Genomic DNA, 24686 nt, shown 5'->3' on the forward strand with positions numbered 1-24686 from the left:
AATCAAATACTATATCATCTCAGCATATTTAAAAAACTAAGAACAAACAAAATGCTGTTGAAACAGCTGTATCCACAAGTACTACATTGTATTCATGTTAGGCACTTTTGTCCTGTATCAGAACTAACCCCATGTAATTGCCCCCAATTTAAATAATCTCATACATCAACTATGTAGTCTTCTCTCCCATCTAGTCCCATTCCTAAAGTGAAATGCAGAGCATTTTAAATTCACTTTTTATAAAAGTTCAAATAAAAAAGCCCATCTCATAATTAGATTACATATTGCATGTATAAAACAACTTCCAAATAGCTTAAATAACTTAGACCCATTACCATTGTAAAACTTTGTATTTTAAGACACTTTGTATGGGTATGCAATCATTCAGTGCCTGTGGGGTGTCCACTCTTAATTTCAGCTGTCAGTGCAGATCACAGATATCCACCCATTCTTTTCACATGCCATCTAAGGGATTTTCTGAATTTTTTTCTGATATGCTTAAAAAGAAAAGTAGGGTTAAGATTGAGTTCAACATGCATATGAAGTGAATTATTAAGGTTATGTTTATGTAGATAATATACATGCTCATATAAATGCTTCCTCAAACTCCTCTCAGTTTTTCCTGTGTAAAAGGATGAACATGCCTTAGACCTTGCAAGCCATAGAATCACAATTGAAATTCCCTTTGATATGAATGTCCCCACTCCCATGTAGTACTATTGTGTCCCATTCTCCAGTATAAAGAAATTGTCTACATCTACCACAATGGAATGTATCTCGTTTCTTCGTATTGTTGTCCCTATTCTTTTCAACATATTGTTCTCAAGCAATGCCTTTAAGTTCATCCCTCTGCTATATACAAAGTTTGGCCTATCAGCTCTTTTTGTACATAAATCCTCCCTACATGCAAAAGTATCTAAATTTTTTTAAATAGGGATTTTAATATATATAAAATCTATAGGGTATGCAATAGCTATACACCTCCCATCTGTTACACTCAAATCAGTTTGTATTTCTTTTACTATTGAACTGAATACATAAAAATGGTAAATCCATGTATTTTTATTTGCTACTACTGTGATGTCTCTCCTCAAAGAAGTATTGTCTTTCTTTGCGACTGCTGCCTTCTGACTAGAATTACACATATCATGAGATATCATTCTCAGATTTCAGATCATTTTTTGCAAAATAACAGACCATGCCTTTGGCTGACATAGTGCATGTAGTTTTTGCATCTTGAGCTATAATGTTAAGCCTGTGCCAATGAAATTCAAAATTAAAGAGCTCAGACTTGTGAAGTAATGTAAAAATGTAAATAAAATGACAAAAGCAAGTGTTATATATTTACAAATTTGAAATCAGAGTTTATTACATATATTTTTGTAGAAAGTCATAAATATTTACTGTTGCAAAAGAGCTGAACAGTTAACACTGTCAAAATAAATTGTTTTGTACAGAGAAGACAGATGGTCAGAATTGGTTTACTTAACTGCAGAAGTTTTATAATTGAGACACTTTATGTAGTCCATGATAATATTACATTTTAGAATAAACATAATAATTTAAAAAAAACGCTGGAATATTTTCCAAAATATCTAAAGTACACTCTAAGGAACATAAATTGTTTCAGTGAAATATATACACTTATACAGCCATACGTTTGTCTCAGTTCTCTCTGTATTGCAACAACATTCTTAGCAATTACACGTGAAATGCTAAAAATAAAAAAACAATATTTTACACCAATGCTACCAATTAAATATATGATTTTCTACAGCATCATGCATGTCTGTGTATTTCAGCTGAAGGTTTCCAAATTAAATACATGATTTAAACTACTGTAACTGGAGAAATTAAAAATCTGAACAATATTGGCTATGCATTCAGAACTCAATGTATTTTATAGAACATAGTTCAGAAAGCTGTGCAATATCATAAGCAGCAGTATACATGAATATTGACATGTTGCATGTGTGCTCATTCAAAATAGAATAGTTTTGCCAGAGCAAGTTGTTTATTATCTTCACAGAAATAATTTCCAAAAGTTGTTTCATTATTTGTGGTTGTTCATGTGTTATATTTAAAGGCAATAACTCAATTTGGCATACATATTCTATTTTACAAAGTTTAATGAAATTGGCTAACAAAAAAATAAACAATTACTAGGAAATAAAAGTTAGCATGGATGAAACAGAAGACAGTTCATAAGCAGAACAAAAATGCTATCTTTTTATAACATTTTTAGTATTTCATACAGAAATTTTACTATTAAAATATCTAAAATTAGACAGAACTTCACAGTTGCTCATCTGCATGTGGTCAACATGAAATTCCTTGGGCATGAGTGGCCAGAAAAAAAGCCAGAGACCACAACATTGATCACTGTTTCCCGTAACATTAATGGCATTATTTCCAGGTGTTATGCTGCAGTGTTTCACTTCTTTTGGAAGATTTCTTCCTTCTGCAAGTCAGTATAACAAGAGAGTTGGTATTTATAAGTCCTGGGGATGAAGTGTGCCTACACCCCCCCCCCCCACACACACACACACACACACACACATGGAAGTTTTGGCATTACTATCAAGTCCAGCTTATCCTACATTCAATTTTGCACACTTCAAAAATTGTACCAATTGACAAAACTTACAGTCAGTTCTAACACAGGAAAATCTTTTGCTTAGTGGAAATTTTATCAAATATACCATTCCCATATAATTATCCCTAGATCCTTTACAACAGTATCAATCTTTAAGCAGTCATTATTCAGTTTGAAATTTTATAGGGACCACCTGCCTTCGAAAAGTAGTTCTGCTATATTTATTAAAATTGAAGGCCAATCCATTATTTTCCCCCAAATATATTTATGTTGTATTTGGATTACAGGGAGGGTATCAAAAATACTTCTACTGCCTGCCTACTCACTGATTACTTCTGATGTCCTTTGTACTCTGCCAATCAGTGCATACAGTGAAAACAGCTGCAGAACTGCTGCCAACTATATTTATATAGATAGAATTGGTGTATGTTGTGAACAGCGTAATATAAAACAAGTTTTGCTTATACGGACTGTGTAATCCATTGCATTATAACAGATATGTATTCTGTTAATTGTGACAAAAGCCTTCAGTGCATTATCATTAGCAAATGGACAGTTTTATTACATTGCATTGATTGCTGATGTTCATAAGACCACTTGTATATCTCATATAATATGAGTGTTCTGAGAGATGTCTCCTGCTGGAGTGATGGGTACAATACACTGAACCACATATACATATGTATAAGTCTATGAATGTACTGTTGCTATATAAACTGTGCATGCTTTTCAACACAGCACAATGATGATCAGAAGGAGTCAGCAGTATACAACCAAAAGAAGTCTTGTTGATTGCCTCCCTATATTCAATTGCATTCAGATCTTTTAGGAAAATTTTATGACTGAAAAATCAGTAGCATTGTACTCTTGCAGTATGAAAAAAGTTTTTGAAACTGGTACATTGTTCTGGATGTTTACTAAGGGCATTAGTAGAATTTTTTAATTTAATACTATAATTGTGCTCACAGATTTTTTTGTCTGAGTAGGTGCTTTGCTTTCCCGCATAAAAACTATCACTTGATATATAAGACGCAATATAAACCACCCCATTTGTCCCAAAATTATAATGAACCACATCATCAATAATCCTTTTTCTATCCTAGCACTGATATATTAGCTGTATCATTGAAAATCTACATTGGCTGATACTACCTACATAAGAGAAGGACTTATTTTAATTACTTTCAAGTTTGTTTTCAAGACTGCACTTTGGAGATGGGATAGTCCATGGAACAAATCTACAACTTGGTAATTAAAATATCTAGAAGGAGGAGCAATGATTTTCTACCTACTTTTAAGCAACTGGATTCAGTAAGAAAAACAAATGTCTAGCACTAGAGTATCAATTTTTAAACTGCTCTGATTTCACCTTTTAAAAAGAATGACATGCACGTGAAAAATATAATACATCATAATTGGGTCCAAACCATCAAGAATTGTCTCCCCAAGCAAGTGTTGGGTGATGAGCCTTTATTTGTGTATAACAGGAATAGTAATCTTAAAATAAGATTAAAACTAACTGCAATAAGTCTACCTCTTTCTCAGGTAGTGTTAGGAAAATGATTAAGTGTGGTTGTTGCAGCCAGTTTAGATTTATTAATAGCAAGGCCAATATATCTGGACCAGGTTATAAAAGGACTATTAGTGAGTGATTATACTAACCTATGAACCTATGAATCTATGAACCTACTTGAGGAACAAAACTGGTGGTTTATATTTCCTCTTATATTTCCTGTGATAGTTTTTATGTGGGGAAAACAGAATAACTACTCAAACAAAATATCTCTGAGTACAATTATAGCATTAAAACCAAAGGTTCTACTAATGCCCATAATAAGCATGCACAATAATGTACCAGTTTCAAAAAGTTCATATTTTCATACTGGAACAAGTTTCTTATCCAATAAGAGGTGGAAACTGGGAAAACATGAATGAATGCAAGGAGTTGTATGATGCAACTGAGATTAACTTATGGGGTATATCTGGGTTTAAATGTATATCATGTCTATTAATTCTGTTTTGAGCATGAGAGCTGCCAGACTATAAAATCATTTTTGATTAGAATCTGTTGCATGTCTTAATGTATGTTTTAAATGCTTAGTCACATGATTTCTAGGTCATATGACCTAGATCACCTGATTTATGTGGCTACTTAACAGATTGTATAGTACTGTGTGTTTGTATTCTGAAGAAGTCTCTAACTAAAGTGAGACAAAAGCATTCAATTTCACTGAGAGACATTTGGTCAGCATTCTTTTTGTTTTTGTTCATTGTTTTTCAACTATTTTGACTGATTATCAGACCTTGGCTTTTGTTTTAAGCATTTAAAGTTCATCCCAGTTAGCGTTGGTAAGGATATCATTGAGTTTGTATGTTCACTTTTGGAAAAATTCTTGAATATAGAGGAAATGCACATGAGATTAGCCATTATTTGTATGGAAATACCACTGTGTCATAAGTAGGCTGCAGATATGTTGCTAAAAATGTTATATGAAAAGACTTTCTTTTCATAAAAGACAAAGATTTCCCTCAATATCTTTAAAACCAGACTGACAATTAGATGAAAGATTGTAAATATCCTTTGTCAATATGTGGTAATACTTACTCTTTAGGGGGATTAACAGTATTGTATTGTTGCTTGCACATTAAAGATTAAGAGCAAATTCTTATACGAACAATATTGTAAGGCAGCGATATAACTTTATGGATCTGTTAAAAATCTCTTGACAGTTACAGAAATATCATATTTTTATACTTATTTAACATTATTGGGAACTGTATAATTATTACCACTTACACAATGATAGTTTATATTTACTTGTACATTGCTTCATCACTTTCCTACCTTTAACCATTGTCTAGTGGGACAAAATAAGTCTTCATACAGTCATAATAAAACACTCATATTTTACAAAGCCAGTTATAATCACTTTAAGACAAGTCAAATTTGAGTTGATATATTCTTTACAAATACATGGTACTCTTACATGATGAAGCATAAGGAACAGAAATAATAAACAGCTACAAAAAGTGTATATAATAAAAAGAAAGACTAAAATGTCATAATATGGTATGCTCTTTAGTACTGTAAGTTTTCAGATGTTTTCCGATGTTGCTTGTATACAAAATATACCTAATGAGTTTTTCATTCCTCTGAGAGTGCTTTTCTCAGAGTGCTTTGTTGCTGTCCACAGCTGACAAAAAAGTTTTACCATATTCCTTCTTCTCAGACTTCACTGTTGCACAGTGGATACCACTTGTCTTTGTCGAGTGGGATATCACTCAGTGTAAGATTAACAGCAGCAAGAAAGGATCCTTTGTTCTTCACTATGAGTTTCAGAACATGGTCATCCAGACGTGCAATCCCAGTATACTCAATCTGTTTAAAAATATGCATATCAGTGCAATAATCAATACACTTTCTATTCATGACTGTCTGAATCAGACAATTTTATGAATTTTTATTCATTTATTTTACAAATCTTGTTCCCACAACACACATTTGAAAATGGCAAATCAAAAATAGAATAATATATTTTGTTTAGTTATCTGACGGAGTGTTTTGCTTTCAGCAGAAAAATATATATAATATAATGCGTATGTGTAGATACTGATGTACTCTGTAAGTCATACACAATTAATTTTAGGCATAGCAGACCTAATGATGTTTGGCTGACATGCTGCTAGGACTGAGATGTATAGTGCTTTTTGAATAAATTGACATTCTAATCTGGTGAAAGTCACTTCTACTGGTCAAGATGCCCCAAGATATTCTATACACAAATGGCTTTCATTCACTAGTTGTGCTCAGTGTGTAAAGAACCCCCAACCCAAAAAGCATGCAATTATTATTATTATTATTATTATAATTTGTAAAGAATATAATTTTCCTTCTTCAAATTATCAGACCTGAGTAATAATCTATGTCTATGTCTTTTCAAATTCTCCTACTTATTGTTAGTCTCAGAATGAAGCTACTCAGTGTAATTCCCCAGCCACATTTCCACAATTTGCAATGCTTAATAACACTAACAGCACCTTTTCTACCTCTACTCAGCTTACATCTTGTCACTAGCAGCAGTAAGGTTTCACATATAACCTGCTCCACTGCATTGTCATGACTACAAAATCAATTGATACTAATCTGTAGAATCACACCTCTCCTTCTCATCCAATAATTGCTGTTGGCAGTTGATGATAATGCATATGATCCCTCACTCCTAACCCTCTGTTAGCTGGTCCCAAAATGATTCAACTGGCACTTTGTTTTCTACACTAAACTATTTGTTTACGTTATGCATGGTGTGGGAAACATATACAGCTGACAGACATTGATGCATTTACTTATCATTATTTAGCTTTTGGAAAAGCAGACGGAACTTATACAACTACCTGTATAATATCAACATCTTCAGAAATAATTGTATCAATTATTTAGTGGGAGCAGACAAAGGATGGCAGTTGCCATAAAAATGAGTTGCAGGGGCATGATTCAAGAGCATTTTTCAAATTTATTTGCAGTACATCTAGCCTATGTACAACCCCAACAAGTGTATCCCAAAGTAGGCAATTTCAGTTGCAAGATGGCTTGTATATGTCTCTGTGAAATGCCACCATGATGAAGATGGTTTGTATATAACTCAGACACTGTGTATATCTTAATTACAGTTACCTATGGATGTGTATACATAATTATGCAAGCTCCATGAGCAAAGAATAAAATGGTGATACATCCTGGTCAGTGCATATAGCTTGCTGAATAATGGTACATCACTAGAAGTCTTCATGTATTTTATTTTCTGAAACAGCCAACCAACCAGTACATGTTGTTATTTGACAGTAAACTTTCTGCTATTATGACTGCTGCAAATACATTATTTATTATATAAAACAAGAGAGGGATGCTATTTTCATCCAACAAAAAACAAAAAAAAAATACTCCTTGTTTTCCCGCCTTTGCTCGACTAGTTTGGACCAGTATACAGGCTTTGCTGTATTCTGGGCTGTGTGTAGTTCCTGTGTTGGCCATTGCCTTACTTGGATAGAAGGAAGTTTCTGTGCTCACCAGTGGGAGTGGGGAGCCTTGAGCAGCCTATCTGTCCCTGGGGGAAGTGACCTCAGCACTTGAGCTGTAAATTATTGGTTGCTTTGGACCATTTCTAGCTCTTTTCAAGTTCCCTGTATAAAAATCCGCCTCAGGGCGTTTTTTTCTGGCTATATACCCAAGCAGAGCTCCACGTGGTCTTGCAGAGGGTTCCTGGCAACAGAGAACTGAAAGAAGCGACCACTTTCCAGATTTAAGTATTTTTTGGCATTTTTTATCTGCATTGTCCTCTCTGGCTTTCATTTAACTAGCTATAACTGTTTTTGTGTCTATCTGCTGATTTCTGAAGTATCTGCACTTAAAAGTAGCATTTTGGTCGACTCTGGTCGATTAATACTGTTTTTTTGTTAATTTAACTGCTGAGGCTGCCCACTAAAGTGTGCTAGCCTGTGTAAATAGATTTTACTGTTTGCTTAATTGCATTTCTGTGTGCTTTCCTGAAAAAACAAAAAACAAAAAAAATATACTCCTTGTTTTCCCGCCTTTGCTCGACTAGTTTGGACCAGTATACAGGCTTTGCTGTATTCTGGGCTATGTGTAGTTCCTGTGTTGGCCATTGCCTTACTTGGATAGAAGGAAGTTTCTGAGCTCACCAGTGGGAGTGGGGAGCCTTGAGCAGCCTATCTGTCCCTGGGGGAAGTGACCTCAGCACTTGAGCTGTAAGTTATTGGTTGTTTTGGACCATTTCTAGCTCTTTTCAAGTTCCCTGTATAAAAATCCGCCTCAGGGCGTTTTTCTGGCTATATACCCAAGCAGAGCTCCACGTGGTCCTGCAGAGGGTCCTGGCAACAGAGAACTGAAAGAAGCGACCACTTTCCAGATTTAAGTATTTTTGGCTTTTTTATCTGCATTGTCCTCTTTGGCTTTCATTTAACTAGCTATAACTGTTTTGTGTCTATCTGCTGATTTCTGAAGTATCTGCACTTAAAAGTAGCATTTTGGTCGACTCTGGTCGATTAATACTGTTTTTGTTAATTTAACTGCTGAGGCTGCCCACTAAAGTGTGCTAGCCTGTGTAAATCGATTTTACTGTTTGCTTAGTTGCATTTCTGTGTGCTTTCCTGAAAAAACTAAAAACAAAAAAAATACTCCTTGTTTTCCGCCTTTGCTCGACTAGTTTGGACCAGTATACAGGCTTTGCTGTATTCTGGGCTGTGTGTAGTTCCTGTGTTGGCCATTGCCTTACTTGGATAGAAGGAAGTTTCTGTGCTCACCAGTGGGAGTGGGGAGCCTTGAGCAGCCTATCTGTCCCTGGGGGAAGTGACCTCAGCACTTGAGCTGTAAATTATTGGTTGCTTTGGACCATTTCTAGCTCTTTTCAAGTTCCCTGTATAAAAATCCACCTCAGGGCATTTTTTTCTGGCTATATACCCAAGCAGAGCTCCACGTGGTCCTGCAGAGGGGTCCTGGCAACAGGGAACTGAAAGAAGCGACCACTTTCCAGATTTAAGTATTTTTTGGCTTTTTTTATCTGCACTGTCCTCTCTGGCTTTCATTTAACTAGCTATAACTGTTTTTGTGTCTATCTGCTGATTTCTGAAGTATCTGCACTTAAAAGTAGCATTTTGGTTGACTCTGGTCGATTAATACTGTTGTTTTGTTAATTTAACTGCTGAGGCTGCCCACTAAAGTGTGCTAGCCTGTGCAAATCGATTTTACTGTTTGCTTAATTGCATTTCTGTGTGCTTTCCTGAAAAAACAAAAAAAAAAAAATACTCCTTGTTTTCCCGCCTTTGCTCGACTAGTTTGGACCAGTATACAGGCTTTGCTGTATTCTGGGCTGTGTGTAGTTCCTGTGTTGACCATTGCCTTACTTGGATAGAAGGAAGTTTCTGAGCTCACCAGTGGGAGTGGGGAGCCTTGAGCAGCCTATCTGTCCCTGGGGGAAGTGACCTCAGCACTTGAGCTGTAAATTATTGGTTGCTTTGGACCATTTCTAGCTCTTTTCAAATTCCCTGTATAAAAATCTGCCTCAGGGCGTTTTTTTCTGGTTATATACCCAAGCAGAGCTCTACGTGGTCCTGCAGAGGGGTCCTGGCAACAGAGAACTGAAAGAAGCGACCACTTTCCAGATTTAAGTATTTTTTGGCTTTTTTTATCTGCATTGTCCTCTCTGGCTTTCATTTAACTAGCTATAACTGTTTTTGTGTCTATCTGCTGATTTCTGAAGTATCTGCACTTAAAAGTAGCATTTTGGTCGACTCTGGTCAATTAATACTGTTTTTTTGTTAATTTAACTGCTGAGGCTGCCCACTAAAGTGTGCTAGCCTGTGTAAATCGATTTTACTGTTTGCTTAATTGCATTTCTGTGTGCTTTCCTGAAAAACAAAAACAAAAAAATACTCCTTGTTTTCCGCCTTTGCTCGACTAGTTTGGACCAGTATACAGGCTTTGCTGTATTCTGGGCTGTGTGTAGTTCCTGTGTTGGCCATTGCCTTACTTGGATAGAAGGAAGTTTCTGTGCTCACCAGTGGGAGTGGGGAGCCTTGAGCAGCCTATCTGTCCCTGGGGGAAGTGACCTCAGCACTTGAGCTGTAAATTATTGGTTGCTTTGGACCATTTCTAGCTCTTTTCAAGTTCCCTGTATAAAAATCCGCCTCAGGGCATTTTTTTCTGGCTATATACCCAAACAGAGCTCCACGTGGTCCTGCAGAGGGGTCCTGGCAACAGAGAACTGAAAGAAGCGACCACTTTCCTAATTTAAGTATTTTTTGGCTTTTTTTATCTGCATTGTCCTCTCTGGCTTTCATTTAACTAGCTATAACTGTTTTTGTGTCTATCTGCTGATTTCTGAAGTATCTGCACTTAAAAGTAGCATTTTGGTCGACTCTGGTCGATTAATACTGTTTTTTTGTTAATTTAACTGCTGAGGCTGCCCACTAAAGTGGGCTAGCCTGTGTAAATCGATTTTACTGTTTGCTTAATTGCATTTCTGTGTGCTTTCCTGAAAAAACAAAAAACAAAAAAAAAATACTCCTTGTTTTCCTGCCTTTGCTCGACTAGTTTGGACCAGTATACAGGCTTTGCTGTATTCTGGGCTGTGTAGTTCCTGTGTTGGCCATTGCCTTACTTGGATAGAAGGAAGTTTCTGTGCTCACCAGTGGGAGTGGGGAGCCTTGAGCAGCCTATCTGTCCCTGGGGGAAGTGACCTCAGCACTTGAGCTGTAAATTATTGGTTGCTTTGGACCATTTCTAGCTCTTTTCAAGTTCCCTGTATAAAAATCCGCCTCAGGGCATTTTTTCTGGCTATATACCCAAGCAGAGCTCCACGTGGTCCTGCAGAGGGGTCCTGGCAACAGAGAACTGAAAGAAGCGACCACTTTCCAGATTTAAGTATTTTTTGGCTTTTTTTATCTGCATTGTCCTCTCTGGCTTTCATTTAACTAGCTATAACTGTTTTTGTGTCTATCTGCTGATTTCTGAAGTATCTGCACTTAAAAGTAGCATTTTGGTCGACTCTGGTCGATTAATACTGTTTTTTTGTTAATTTAACTGCTGAGGCTGCCCACTAAAGTGTGCTAGCCTGTGTAAATCGATTTTACTGTTTGCTTAATTGCATTTCTGTGTGCTTTCCTGAAAAAACAAAAAACAAAAAAAAATACTCCTTGTTTTCCCGCCTTTGCTCGACTAGTTTGGACCAGTATACAGGCTTTGCTGTATTCTGGGCTGTGTGTAGTTCTTGTGTTGGCCATTGCCTTACTTGGATAGAAGGAAGTTTCTGTGCTCACCAGTGGGAGTGGGGAGCCTTGAGCAGCCTATCTGTCCCTGGGGGAAGTGACCTCAGCACTTGAGCTGTAAATTATTGGTTGCTTTGGACCATTTCTAGCTCTTTCAAGTTCCCTGTATAAAATCCGCCTCAGGGCGTTTTTCTGGCTATATACCCAAGCAGAGCTCCACGTGGTCCTGCAGAGGGTCCTGGCAACAGAGAACTGAAAGAAGCGACCACTTTCCAGATTTAAGTATTTTTGGCTTTTTTATCTGCATTGTCCTCTCTGGCTTTCATTTAACTAGCTATAACTGTTTTTGTGTCTATCTGCTGATTTCTGAAGTATCTGCACTTAAAAGTAGCATTTTGGTCGACTCTGGTCGATTAATACTGTTTTTTTGTTAATTTAACTGCTGAGGCTGCCCACTAAATTGTGCTAGCCTGTGTAAATCGATTTTACTGTTTGCTTAATTGCATTTCTGTGTGCTTTCCTGAAAAAACAAAAAACAAAAAAAAATACTTCTTGTTTTCCCACCTTTGCTCGACTAGTTTGGACCAGTATACAGGCTTTGCTGTATTCTGGGCTGTGTGTAGTTCCTGTGTTGGCCATTGCCTTACTTGGATAGAAGGAAGTTTCTGTGCTCACCAGTGGGAGTGGGGAGCTTTGAGCAGCCTATCTGTCCCTGGGGGAAGTGACCTCAGCACTTGAGCTGTAAATTATTGGTTGCTTTGGACCATTTCTAGCTCTTTTCAAGTTCCCTGTATAAAAATCCGCCTCAGGGCGTTTTTGCGCGGTTGGGCGCATAGCACAGCAGCGGTTATACAGGTTTAAACTATTTCTGGCTCCGCCAAGTCTGCTCTTCAATTTTTCACTTAGAAAGCTCTACTCAGTCTATTTAGCTGTATATATTAGCACTTTTTTTTCGGGACTTCTAGTCTTAGCAAGCACTCTTATAATAAAGTAAGCACTCTTATACTAAAGTAAGCACTACAGCCATCCACTACCCCCTGTGAATACCCACTTCCCTTAAAGGCACAGCACTCCTTATAATATTCTAGTATGTCGAGTGGTAGACCACTAGCATCCTCTATTGTTCAGCTGGTTAACCTGGGAATCTTAAGACAATGTTACAATTGTCTCATAGGTTCATAGGTTCATAGGTTCATACTAGGCTATCTGCCCTAGGGCATTTATAAGCCTAGCCAGAGTGTGTATGGCTTTCGCCACCCATTTTAAATTAACTTTGCTATGCCCTTTTTCGAGGTTAGTATACTGCGCTTCTGTCTAACAGTGACACAGAAGTGATACCCAGGGTAAACCTCGATCTCCCATCCACTCATCAAGATTCCTCTTGAAGAGAGTCAATGAGGACTCTGCCTAACCTGGACTGGGATTTTATTCCAGAGTGAAGGGAGCCTCTGGGTTATGAATCTGTCCCTCCAGCATGTCCTATTTATTTCAGTGCTGAGGTTTAAGTCCCTCGAGCGTGTGGCTCGATGAGATTTGGATTTTCTGAGGTGCAGCATGTCCATTAATTCCGGGTTGGACATGGCTTTATAAGTCAGGCACAGATCGTCTCTGAGCAGGCGGTATGCCACTGAGTAGAGCTGGAGTTTCTTTAACCGGCAGCATACGGCATCTGTTTGAGCCTTGATCCTCTTGGTGAGGTACTTTTGGGGTCTTTCCAGTTGCTGCAGGTGTCTGTAAGGTACATCCCAAAGGGGCATTGTACTCAATTATGGGCCTGATGAGGGATGAGTAAAGAACCACGATGACCTCCTGATCTATGGAAAGGGAAAAATTTTCCTTTGGCCATGCTGGCCCGTGTCAATGTTCACTTGGTTGACCAGATAAGCTTCCTTATTAGGATGGGTGTTCTTTTGCCATTCCTTACTTGGATAGAAGGAAGTTGTGCCACCAGTGGAGTTGGTCTAGTTGAGACCTATCTGTCCCTGGGAATGACCATAGCCTTAGCTGTCCAAATGTTTCTTCTATTTTTAACCTCTATTGACAAAAATCCTTAGGTTTTTTTTCACTTAAAAGATGTCATTGTCAGATGTCAACCTGCTTAGATATTGCCCTTTATGACTCCTTTCTTCATGTGGTAGGGGTATACTATTTTGTGTAATACTGATTTGCAAATGTAGATTTTCTGTATATGGACTTGAAAATTTTAAGTACATTATCATAACTTGTAAATCTAAAATTGATGTTAGTTCACAACAGTGAATATTAAAATTGTAGTATTGTTCAAATATGAACAAATTCATGAAAACATCATCTATTGAAAAGATGATCTTTAAAGATTTCAAAAAAAATAGTCAAAGCTACTTGCCACACACAAACTTGCCTATAAAATTTTCATTGAATTTGAAAGTTGTTTGTAGTACACATTCAGACTACAAATGGTGTTAACCTAGTACTACTTAAACTTGTGTTAGCAACCAAATATTGTCTTAAATGTTCAATTCCAAATTCATGATCAATACAAGTAAGATTACATCCAGGAAAGAATTCAGATGTTGAAGGTTGTAATTCTCTAAGCTGTTCCAATAAATGCCGTCTTTTAAATAATATTTAGAACATTGTACTATTGGATTCAAAGTGTATCTAAATGAGAATTTTACATTAATGAAAGGGGATCTTTTGTAGTTTTGGGATACCAAAATGTTTCCCATCTAGGAAATTCAACTAATAGGAAACTATATGTTGCATAATCTATTTCATATTGACTAAACATGTCAAATAAAGTAGTATCTAATCTTAAAAACTTTTGTATCAATCTTCTTGATAGACATGTTTGTCCATTAACAAAGCTTCCATTGAGTTTATATATTGTGAATTTTCCATGACTATTTATCATGATTCTTAATCCTCACTTATCTGAGGAAAGCTAATATATGTTCCTCAGCTTCCTCACATATTTGAAAAACTTGAAGTGACTAGTGGTGGATTGAAGGTACTAGCTTTCTTAGGACCTCCTTGTGTGAAATTGTTAATATCTTTCATAATATATTTAAGATTTAATTTCCTGAGTGTTAATCTGAAATCTATAATGGTTTTGTTGAATGAGAGAATAAGACAAACCTTTCTGTAAGACGTAGTCTCTTCAGAAATGTGACAAATTATGTATCTGTATTTCATATGGTTTGAAACTCTCTTTTCCCTGGTTTTCTGAACCACTTTGGTAGTTCTTCCCCTGTGTTCGAAAATAAAGATTGGATCAAATTCATTGGTTATTATTGGTTGCTTTGGACCATTTCTAGCTCTTTTCAAGTTCCCTGTATAAAAATCCGCCTCAGGGCGTTTTTGTGGTTGGGCACATAGCACAGCAGCGGTTATACAGGTTTAAACTATTTCTGGCTCCGCCAAGTCTGCTCTTCAATTTTTCACTTAGAAAGCTCTACTCAGTCTATTTAGCTGTATATATTAGCACTTTTTTACGGGACTTCTAGTCTTAGCAAGCACTCTTATAATAAAGTAAGCACTCTTATACTAAAGTAAGCACTACAGCCATCCACTACCCCCTGTGAATACCCACTTCCCTTAAAGGCACAGCACTCCTTATAATATTCTAGTATGTCGAGTGGTAGACCACTAGCATCCTCTATTGTTCAGCTGGTTAACCTGGGAATCTTAAGACAATGTTACAATTGTCTCATAGGTTCATAGGTTCATAGGTTCATACTAGGCTATCTGCCCTAGGGCATTTATAAGCCTAGCCAGAGTGTGTATGGCTTTCGCCACCCATTTTAAATTAACTTTGCTATGCCCTTTTTCGAGGTTAGTATACTGCGCTTCTGTCTAACAGTGACACAGAAGTGATACCCAGGGTAAACCTACGATCTCCCATCCACTCATCAAGATTCCTCTTGAAGAGAGTCAATGAGGGACTCTGCCTAACCTGGACTGGGATTTTATTCCAGAGTGAAGGGAGCCTCTGGGTTATGAATCTGTCCCTCCAGCATGTCCTATTTATTTCAGTGCTGAGGTTTAAGTCCCTCGAGCGTGTAGCTCGATGAGATTTGGATTTTCTGAGGTGCAGCATGTCCATTAATTCCGGGTTGGACATGGCTTTATAAGTCAGGCACAGATCGTCTCTGAGCAGGCGGTATGCCACTGAGTAGAGCTGGAGTTTCTTTAACCGGGCAGCATACGGCATCTGTTTGAGCCCCTTGATCCTCTTGGTGAGGTACTTTTGGGGTCTTTCCAGTTGCTGCAGGTGTCTGGTAAGGTACATCCCAAAAGGCATTGTACTCAATTATGGGCCTGATGAGGGATGAGTAAAGAGGCACGATGACCTCCCCTGATCTAGATGTGAATCGCTTCATGATTAGGTGGGCTATATAAAATGTTTTTCTAACCACTTTGGCCATGTGGTTGTCAAATGAGAGATTGCTATCAACTTGGGTCCCCAGGTCCCTAATTACTTCTTCTGTACTTAATGGATTACCACCTATGTGGTAATTTGTGGCACTGTTTTTGCCAAAGGGGATGACTATACACTTTTTGGCGCTTAGCTTGAGGCCATGGCTCTGGCACCAGTTGTCTGTTTCTATGAGGCCCTTTTGGAGGATGCTTGTGTCAGCTGGAGAGTCTATTATGGTGCCCAGTTTGCAGTCATCTGCGAACTTGGTCAGCCACAGTCCTTCCATGTTGGCCTGTACCTCCGAGAAATATATACCGAACAAGAGAGGTCCCAAGACTGAGCCTTGTGGGACACCACTTGTAACTGGTTTGGAGTCTGACATGGCTCCAGCTATTCTAACCATGTGGGTTCTGTCCTTGAGCCAGTTTGCAACCCATCTAGTGACATAGGGGTTTATATTTAAGCTGGTGAGCTTATCTATAATGCCCGATTGGGTATTGTATCGAAGGCTTTTGCGAGGTCCAGGTAGGCTGTGTGGACCACCTTCCCCTCGTCAATGGCCTTGGTGACTGTTTCAAAGAAATTGACCAGGTTTAAGAGGCAGGATCTGCCCTTAACAAAGCCGAACTGGGTAGGATCCAGTGTCTGTAGGTCCCCAATATCTTTATTTATAAGGTCCATGATGATCCTTTCCATAGCTTTGCAGACCAAGCTAGTGAGACTTATGGGGCGATAGTTTCCAGGATCCGTTGAGGCACCACCTTTGTGGAGTGGGACCACTGTTGCTGTACGCCACTCTTTGGGTACATATCCTGTAGTAAGGCTGAGATTGAACAGTAGTTTTAGGTTTGGGTTTAGCTCTTCTTGGAGTTCATGTAGGCAGCCGGGACACCGTCTGGTCCCATTGATGCTGTGTTTCTTGCTTTGGAGAGGGCAGCTCTTACCTGAGCATCTGAGATGTCAGGGGGGGCAGCACTCTGCTGGGATAGATATTAGCCCTTTTGGTGGGGAGTGGGGGGAGAAGTTTGTGCTGAACCTGTCAGCTAGGATGTTGGCAATGTCTGTGGGTTCGGTGTATTTTTTGTCATTTTGGACTAATTCTGAGCATATCTGGGAATTCCCACCCAGGTTCCTAACATAACTAAAGAAAGCCTTGTGATTATCCTTAGTGTCCTGTGCAATTTTTCTCTCGAAGCTGGCCTTAGACGATTTTATGAGTGCCTGTAGTTTTTTGCTAATACTGATTAGAGATGCCTTCCCTTTTTGGGATTTTGCTCTGTCATGTAGTAGCTTCCTCCTTCTATTGTATAGTTTGTTTATGGCTGGGGTCCACCATACAGGACGTCTGCCTTTGGAGGATTGGGTCTTGGTTTTATTTGGGATTGCATGATCCATGCATTCCTGAAGGTGTTCATAGAATGCGTTTATAAAGGATTTTGTGGTCTGGGCTGTATTATCCAGAGGCCCGGGGGCTTTGAAGGATTCCACCTCGGTTTTGAGGAGTGTGAAATTTGCTTTAGAGAAGTTTTTCACTGTGGTTTTCTGGGCATGGGGTGGGGTCGGGATGTGAATATCCAGTGAGATTAGTTTATGGTCTGATCTTACCAGTGAGGGATACACTTCTGGTCTGGAGCATAGAGTCCCCATGTTGGTGATGATCAGGTCCAGTATGTTTTCCCCTCTTGTAGGAGAGGTAACAAGTTGTTCCATAGCATTTGAGTTTATAAATTCTAGGAACCTTTGGGCTAGGGTGTTGGAGCTAGAGTAATGCTCCCAGTCTATGGTTGGGTAGTTGAAGTCACCCAATATAATGGTGTTTGGAGAGACCTTCATATTTTCCAGTGTTCTCAGGAAGGCCGAGTGGGGTTCCTGGGTTTGGGAGGGTGGTCTGTAGCAGGCTATAAACTGGAAGGCAGTTTTACCCACTGTTAGTTGCACATGGATAGTCTCTGATGCTTCGCTGTGCCACCAACCTGGAGGTGTGGGTATCTTTGACTAATATTGATACTCCCCTCCTTTTGTGGTTCGGTCCAAGTTTTGGGGCTGAAAAGCATGGTATGAGGTATAACCTGGTAGTGCTGGGGTGCTCTCGAGCCTTGAACCAGGTTTCTGTTACTGCACAGATATCGATGTTCTCCATGCTAAGGAGAGTTTCGAGTGCATCTTGAGGTTTAGACTTCTGGCGTTGAGTAGCATTACTCTTAGTTTCTTATCCCTTGTGATACCTATGGAGGTGGGTTTGTCTTTGAGCCTTGCCTAAAAAGGCACTATGGGGTAGCAAGAGCCTTTGCCAATATCCAAAGCCCAGGGTGACAGGTGCAAGCCGTCCCTAGCGAAGCATCGGGCTTGTCGAGCATGTCATCCCAGGCTGACAGGCATTGGATCCCCTTTGAATGACACCAATACTTAAGCCAATTGTTGAAATTGATAATCTTGTCTTCATACTGTGGCATCATTCTTGGTGAGGGTAAGATGCTACTCAAGGTCAGGGTCATACCGGCCTGGGCTACATGCCCAGAGAGCTCCTCTATGTCTCTTTTCATGTAGTCCAGGGAGGTACGTCTCAGGTCATTCACACCAGCATGGACAATGACTGAGTCATATTTGTACTTGCCTTGGAGTGACCTGAGTGCTTGTGTTATGTGGCGGAGCCTAGCACCCGATAGGCAGCTCACCGTGACCTTCTCCTTGTTCAGCCTGGTGAGTGGGACGTCAGTGTGCCTGATGATAGAGTCAGCTATTACAAGTGTATCAGGTGTGTTGTTTAGCCTTAAGGGCTGTGACTGTTCGGCACACTGGCTTTGTGAGCTATGTGTTGCATGTGTTTTGTTTTGGGGTAGCGGTTGCTTGGGTGTCTGCTTTGGAGGTCTCTGCTGCTTAGGCAGATTTTTATTTAGAGCCTTCAAGTATGTTTTTGTGTGTTTATGTGTTTGGTTTGCTGTCGTGGTAGGTCTATGTGAGACTGGAATTGTAGTGAGTGTGGTTTCCTTCTCCTCCTGACTGGTTACGCCAGTACTGAGTTGAGAGAGCTTAGCCTCCAGTTTGGCTATATGGTTGCATCTCTCACATGTGTTGGAATTTGTTGGGAGGAGGAGAGGGTTGTCTGTGTACATGAGGCAGTTGTAACATTGCCTCAAGATTCCCAGATTCACCAGCTGGACCGGAGAGGAGTACACAGACAACCCTCTCCTCCTTCCTACTAACACAAATACTTGTGAGAGATGCAACTATATAGCCAGACTGGAGGCTGAACTCTCTCAACTCAGGACTGGCAAGACCAGACAGGAGGAGAAGGTACCCACACCTGAAGCAAAACCGATCACACATAAAACCACCACCACTACAAACCAAACACATAACAACACAAAGACATACTCGGAGGCTCTTATAAAAAACTTACCAAAACAACAGAGGCCTCCAAAGCAGACACCCAGAAATACACCCCCACAAAATGTAACACCTACAACATATACCTCAAACAACAGGTGTGTCACACAATCACAGCCCCTAAGGCAAAACACTATGCCAGAGACATTAGTAATAGGTGACTCTATAGTCAGACACACCGACGTTCCACTTACCAGGCTGAATAAGGAGAGGGTAACGGTGAGCTGCCTATTGGGAGCTAGAATCCACCACATTACACACGCACTCAGGTCACTCCAAAGCAAGTACAAGTATGATGCAGTCATTGTCCATGCTGGTGTGAATGACCTGAGACGTACCTCCCTGGACTACATGAAAAGAGACATTGAGGAGCTCTTCGATTATGTAGCCCAGACTGGTATGACCCTGACCCTGATCAGCATCCTGCCTTCACCAAGAATGATGCCTCAGTACAAAGACAAAATGATCAGTTTTAACAATTGGCTTAATCACTGGTGTCATTCTAGGGGATCCAATGTCTGTCAGCCTGGGATGACATGCTGGACAAGCAGCGTTGCCAAGGGATGGCTTGCACCTGTCACCACTGGGCTTCCGGATACTGGCCAAGGCTCTTGCCACCCCATAGTGCCTTTTTAGGCAATGCTCAAAGACAAATCAACCTCCGTAAAAACAAAATGGAAAAAATTAAGGGTAATGCTGCTCAACGCCAGAAGTCTAAATCTCAAGATGCAGGCACTCGAAGCACTTCTCAGTATGGAGAACATTGATGTCTGTGCAGTAACTGAAACCTGGTTCAAGGCTCCTGAGAGCACTCCAGCGCTACCAGGCTATACCTCATATCATGCTTTTTGGCCTCAAGTTCCAGGCCGAACCACAAAGGGAGGGGGAGTGTCCATTTTCATAAAGGACACCAACTTAACGCCAAAAAATGTATAGTCATCCCCTTTGGGAAAAACAAAGTACCCACAAATTATCACATAGACAATAACCCACTGAGTACAGAAAAAGTAATCAGAGACCTGGGGACTCAAGTCGATAGTGACCTCTCCTTTGACAACCATGTTGCCAAAGTGGTCAGAAAGACATTCTACCTTGCCCATCTCATCATGAAGGGATTCTCATCCAGATCAAAGGAGGTCATTGTACCTCTATATTCCTCCCTTGTCAGGCCCATGATTGAATATAATGCTCCATTTGGGATGTATCTCACCCGGCACATGCAACAACTGGGAAGACCCCAGAAGTACCTCACCAAGAGGATCATGGGTCTCAAACATGTGCCTTATCCAGCTAGATTAAAGAAACTCCAGCTCTATTCAGTAGCATACCGCCTGCTCAGAGGTGATTTGTGCCTAACATATAGGGCCATGTCCAACCAAGAACTGATGGACATGCTCCATCTCAAAAATCCAGATCCACCAGAACCGAATAAAGATTTCAACCTCTGCACAAATATGAATAAAACATGCTGGAGGGATAGATTCATAACACAGAGGTTACCCGTATTCTGGAACAAAATCCCAGTTCATGTGAGACAGAGCCCTTCATTGGCACTGTTCAAGAAAAATCTCGATGCATGGATGGGAGATCGTAAGTTTACCCCGGGAGTCACCTCAGTGTCACTACTAGACAGAGGTATAGTTTACTAAATAATGGGGTCCCACATGTGTCACTACTAGAGAGGTGCAACTATATAATACGGGGTGGCGTAAGCCACATCATTGTTGGCTAGGCTTGTAAATGCCCCAGGGCAGATAGCCTAGTACACTACTATGAAACTATGAAACTAAGTGTTTGTAGGAGCTTATCCAAAAAAGCAGTCACTCATGAATTGCCAGTACATAACCATGTTTATGTTCACATACTTAGTCTCCTATGATTGAGATGATTAAACTATCTGCAGAAAGGTGTTTTCCTTAACACATAAAGTATACATTTTTTATTGTTTTCAAGAAAACAATGGCAGATAATGTTCAGCATAACAAATATGGTTTACACATTCTTCATGTAGCAATTGCACACAGTTGTTTATATACATACAATGTTTATATATTTTAGGAATAGAAAAAGCTAAAATAAAGATAATTGATAGATGAAACTTATAGGTCCTATACAGAGAAAAACAGATGCATAGTTAAAATTAAATATGAATAAAATGATTTATATATTAAGTTTTAATAAAGTAAAGGAAGTGCACAGAGCCTTCAAGACCTTTATATTTTGTTTAAATAAGACATGTTATCTTAATCAACTGACTATAAAACAATTGTTTTTTTTTTTCAACTTTCAGAAAAAAAGGTAAGATAATTATAAGGTTGACTCTAGACTAAACTTTGTCATAGCAATTGTTTTTCTTGAAATTAGATGATGAGTTTCAGATCATGATAGGTTAATAAATGGGAAGTACCACTAATCCCATCAGGATTATATGCATGAACCTAACTGGCCAGAGCATGCCAACAGAGAGCAGTATCATTAGAGTTTCATTTAGTAATAACCAAACTACACAGAATCTCACATGTCAAGTCTAATGTCAAAAGTCTCTAGCTCACCAAGTTTTCAAAGGACTGCAAATTGGCAGCTATCAAAGGTTCTCCCCATGACACCTACAAGAGGGTCTGACACAAACAAATGACTAGTGCAAGAGCTACATATTGAAAGTCAATGTAAAGAAATGCATAGCTGTGCCCTTTGAGAAATTATCTATGCAAGTTAATTACTCCATTGATAAACACCCCTAAGAGGTGGCCTGATAGCTAGGTATCTGGGAACATATGTAAACAGTAATCTGGCCTTCAACCAACACATAGCTATGACAGTAAAAAAATCATTCTATGTCACACAACTGATAAGCAAGGGTATGGAATCCAAGTCTAAGTAAGTTACAGAGTACATTGCTGCCTTTGGCATGTACCTAACCAGGCACTTGCAACAGTTGGAATGCCCTCAAAGGTTCCTCATCAACAGAATCCAGGGTATGAATACCTTGTCTTAAACAGATTGCCTTAACTGAGAGGTGATCTATGCCTAGTATATAAGGCATCCTCAAATGCAACTCTGATGGATCTCTTGCACATCTGCAAAACAAACATCACCAGAAACACTAGACCCAAGGGTATGAATGTTGCCTCTGACATAAATAGAATATGATGGAGAGACAGATATATGTCTTGTAGGATTTCTGCCCTATGGAATAAGCTCCCCATCTACATGAAGCAAACTTCATCCCTGACCCTATTCAAAAGAAACCTTGATCATTGGATGGGAAATTACAAATTCACCCCTGGTCTGGTCCCCATAGTGTCTAATCGACAAAGGCTGACAGTAAGCAAATTAAATTCCAACTGAACATACCTCCCCACACATACATGACCCTTAGCTACCACTTTACTAACATAACCCACATTATACGAGTCCAAGGAGCTCAAGGACAAAACTGGATTGGGTTGCACAACTTGGCTTGTAAAGACACTGGTGGTCCTTAGTCTAGTGTAAACCTAAAAACCTATGAATCTATACAATGTGAAACAATATTACTTTGAATGATCCTATTTCTAAGACACTTTATAGTGCTAATCCTTCACCACTGATGCATCTTTAATTTATTTAAGAGTTTCCCTAAATTAGAGTGTTAGTCTAAAACTGACTTTGCTAATTTTAGTTGCCAAATCAGAATTAAACTAGTATACAGTCTAGGCAGTATTTATATTTAGTTAATATACTAAAAATTTAGTTGTGGTTCTGGTTTACATGGAAATCATACAGAATGTTGCCTGAGTTGAAGCTATAATATTGTATTAACAGAGAAATGTTGGTCATTTATTTATAGCTTTATTCTTATCAAAAGTAATCTGTCCCTTAAGCACATTTTTAATTTTCCTTGTATTTTGATCCAGGGCAGTAACTTGTAGTAAAATGAATTCAGAGAAAATAAGGAACAAAAATTAAGAATTCCATATACTTGGTTTTGTGACTGTTATAGCAACATCATTCTGGATAGAAAAAAATATTTCATTTATCATATTTAAGATGTGATATTAGAACAAAATGCAGATGATAAAAGTCAGGATATTGGAAATGCCACCCTTCTTCTAGATGATATTCCTCTTGCATATAGTTAAATGTATTTGTGCCAGAACATAAGCTAGTGGGTCAGATAACATAATATGTTACAAAATGTAAAAAGAATACTTGCCTTAAATTAGGGTAAAAGCTGAAGAGACATTTTGGAAAAGGAAGGAAAGGAAGCAGAAATTATTTTGTGAGTCAGTGTGTATATTATATATATATATATATATATATATATATATATATATATATCACAGTCAGTGCAGAAAGTGCTTTATTTTCATGAGGAACTATATTTTAATAAAACTGGAACAGTGTGTGGTATAAAATCCATCATTTTGGTGAAGTAGTTTGTGTCATCTAAGTTTTACGTAAGTACAGTTTTACCTTTTGCAATGAGGAAATAATAAAGAACTTGAGAGGCTTCAGAGAAGGACCTACCTGCCATTTGAAGTACTGCAAAAGGGCAGCTCTGATTGTTCCTGTTGTGATGTCATATACATTTGTGCTAAGTAGAAAATGATCATGAATTTGATTGTGAGCAGTGAGACATATCTTCTCCCTCAAATGGAAGAGCTGATGGTAATGTTGCATGGTGTAACTTTGGTATCCTAAGCAATTATAGATGCTGAATATGAAGAACCACTACTTGGTAATAATTCTTAAAAGTATGTGATGAACTATATGCATAAATGTGTCAGTGTATATAGCATGCTACCATTTGGTGTATGCTCAGTACTATAGTTTTCAGAGAATAATAGAAAATGTTGAAATAACGTAATGGCATTGTCCAGGTAAAGGGTTTTCTGATTACTTGAAAGAGAGATATTTAAGATTATGGACTAGTAGCTTAAACCACAGACCAGAATCTGAGATGCTTTCAGAAAGGAAAAAGTTACTTCCACACAGAAAATTGTAAAAGTGTTCAGACATTTTTTTTGGCTTGATCAACTATTACAGAACATTCACGCTTAGCCAAAATCAGTTACCCCCCCTGATGAAGATGATGAAAGGTAATTTCTGTCAGCAAAAGAAATGATTTGACTAGAGAGCTTTATTAAAATTTAAAGAAATACTGTCCTGTGTTGATACGCTATAGCCAAGAGTTACCTGTAACACTTGCTTGTAATGACTCTACCTGTGTAATAGGTACAATGATTCAACATCATGACCATTCCCTTTCATCTGATGTAAAGTATTGTCAAATGTGGAAAGAATTAATGTTTTGATCTTTAGACTAAGATATTACTAACACTGTTTGGTGAGCATAAGAGTTTGCCTGTGGCAGATGAAGCTAGAATTCAGAGTCGGACTATAATGTATCATGTACCTTGTATCCTCTTGCGATCATGTCTAATGCGAATTCTTATAATTTTTATAATATCTATGTTTTTGTTGCTGAGTTTTTCTGCCATTTTGCTATTTTGTTTTATGAACAGTATTATAGTCCTATTG

The 24686-nt window shown here is 38.6% G+C and overlaps 1 protein-coding gene across 1 annotated transcript in view; it reads right to left on the reverse strand.

Annotated features, from left to right (window-relative positions):
* Positions 1–1342: 1342 nt before the first annotated feature.
* The window catches only part of PIK3C2G (phosphatidylinositol-4-phosphate 3-kinase catalytic subunit type 2 gamma), a 1120359-nt gene continuing 1097015 nt past the window's right edge, over positions 1343–24686 (reverse strand). The window contains exon 22 of the mRNA XM_044087254.1: positions 1343–5975. Coding sequence (XP_043943189.1) covers positions 5823–5975 — 153 coding nt within the window. The 3' untranslated portion in view covers positions 1343–5822. The remainder of the gene's footprint in view (positions 5976–24686) is intronic.

This window comes from Protopterus annectens, chromosome 11.part0 (assembly GCF_019279795.1).
Source record: "Protopterus annectens isolate FY-2018-M chromosome 11.part0, PAN1.0, whole genome shotgun sequence".
Taxonomy (NCBI): domain Eukaryota; kingdom Metazoa; phylum Chordata; order Ceratodontiformes; family Protopteridae; genus Protopterus; species Protopterus annectens.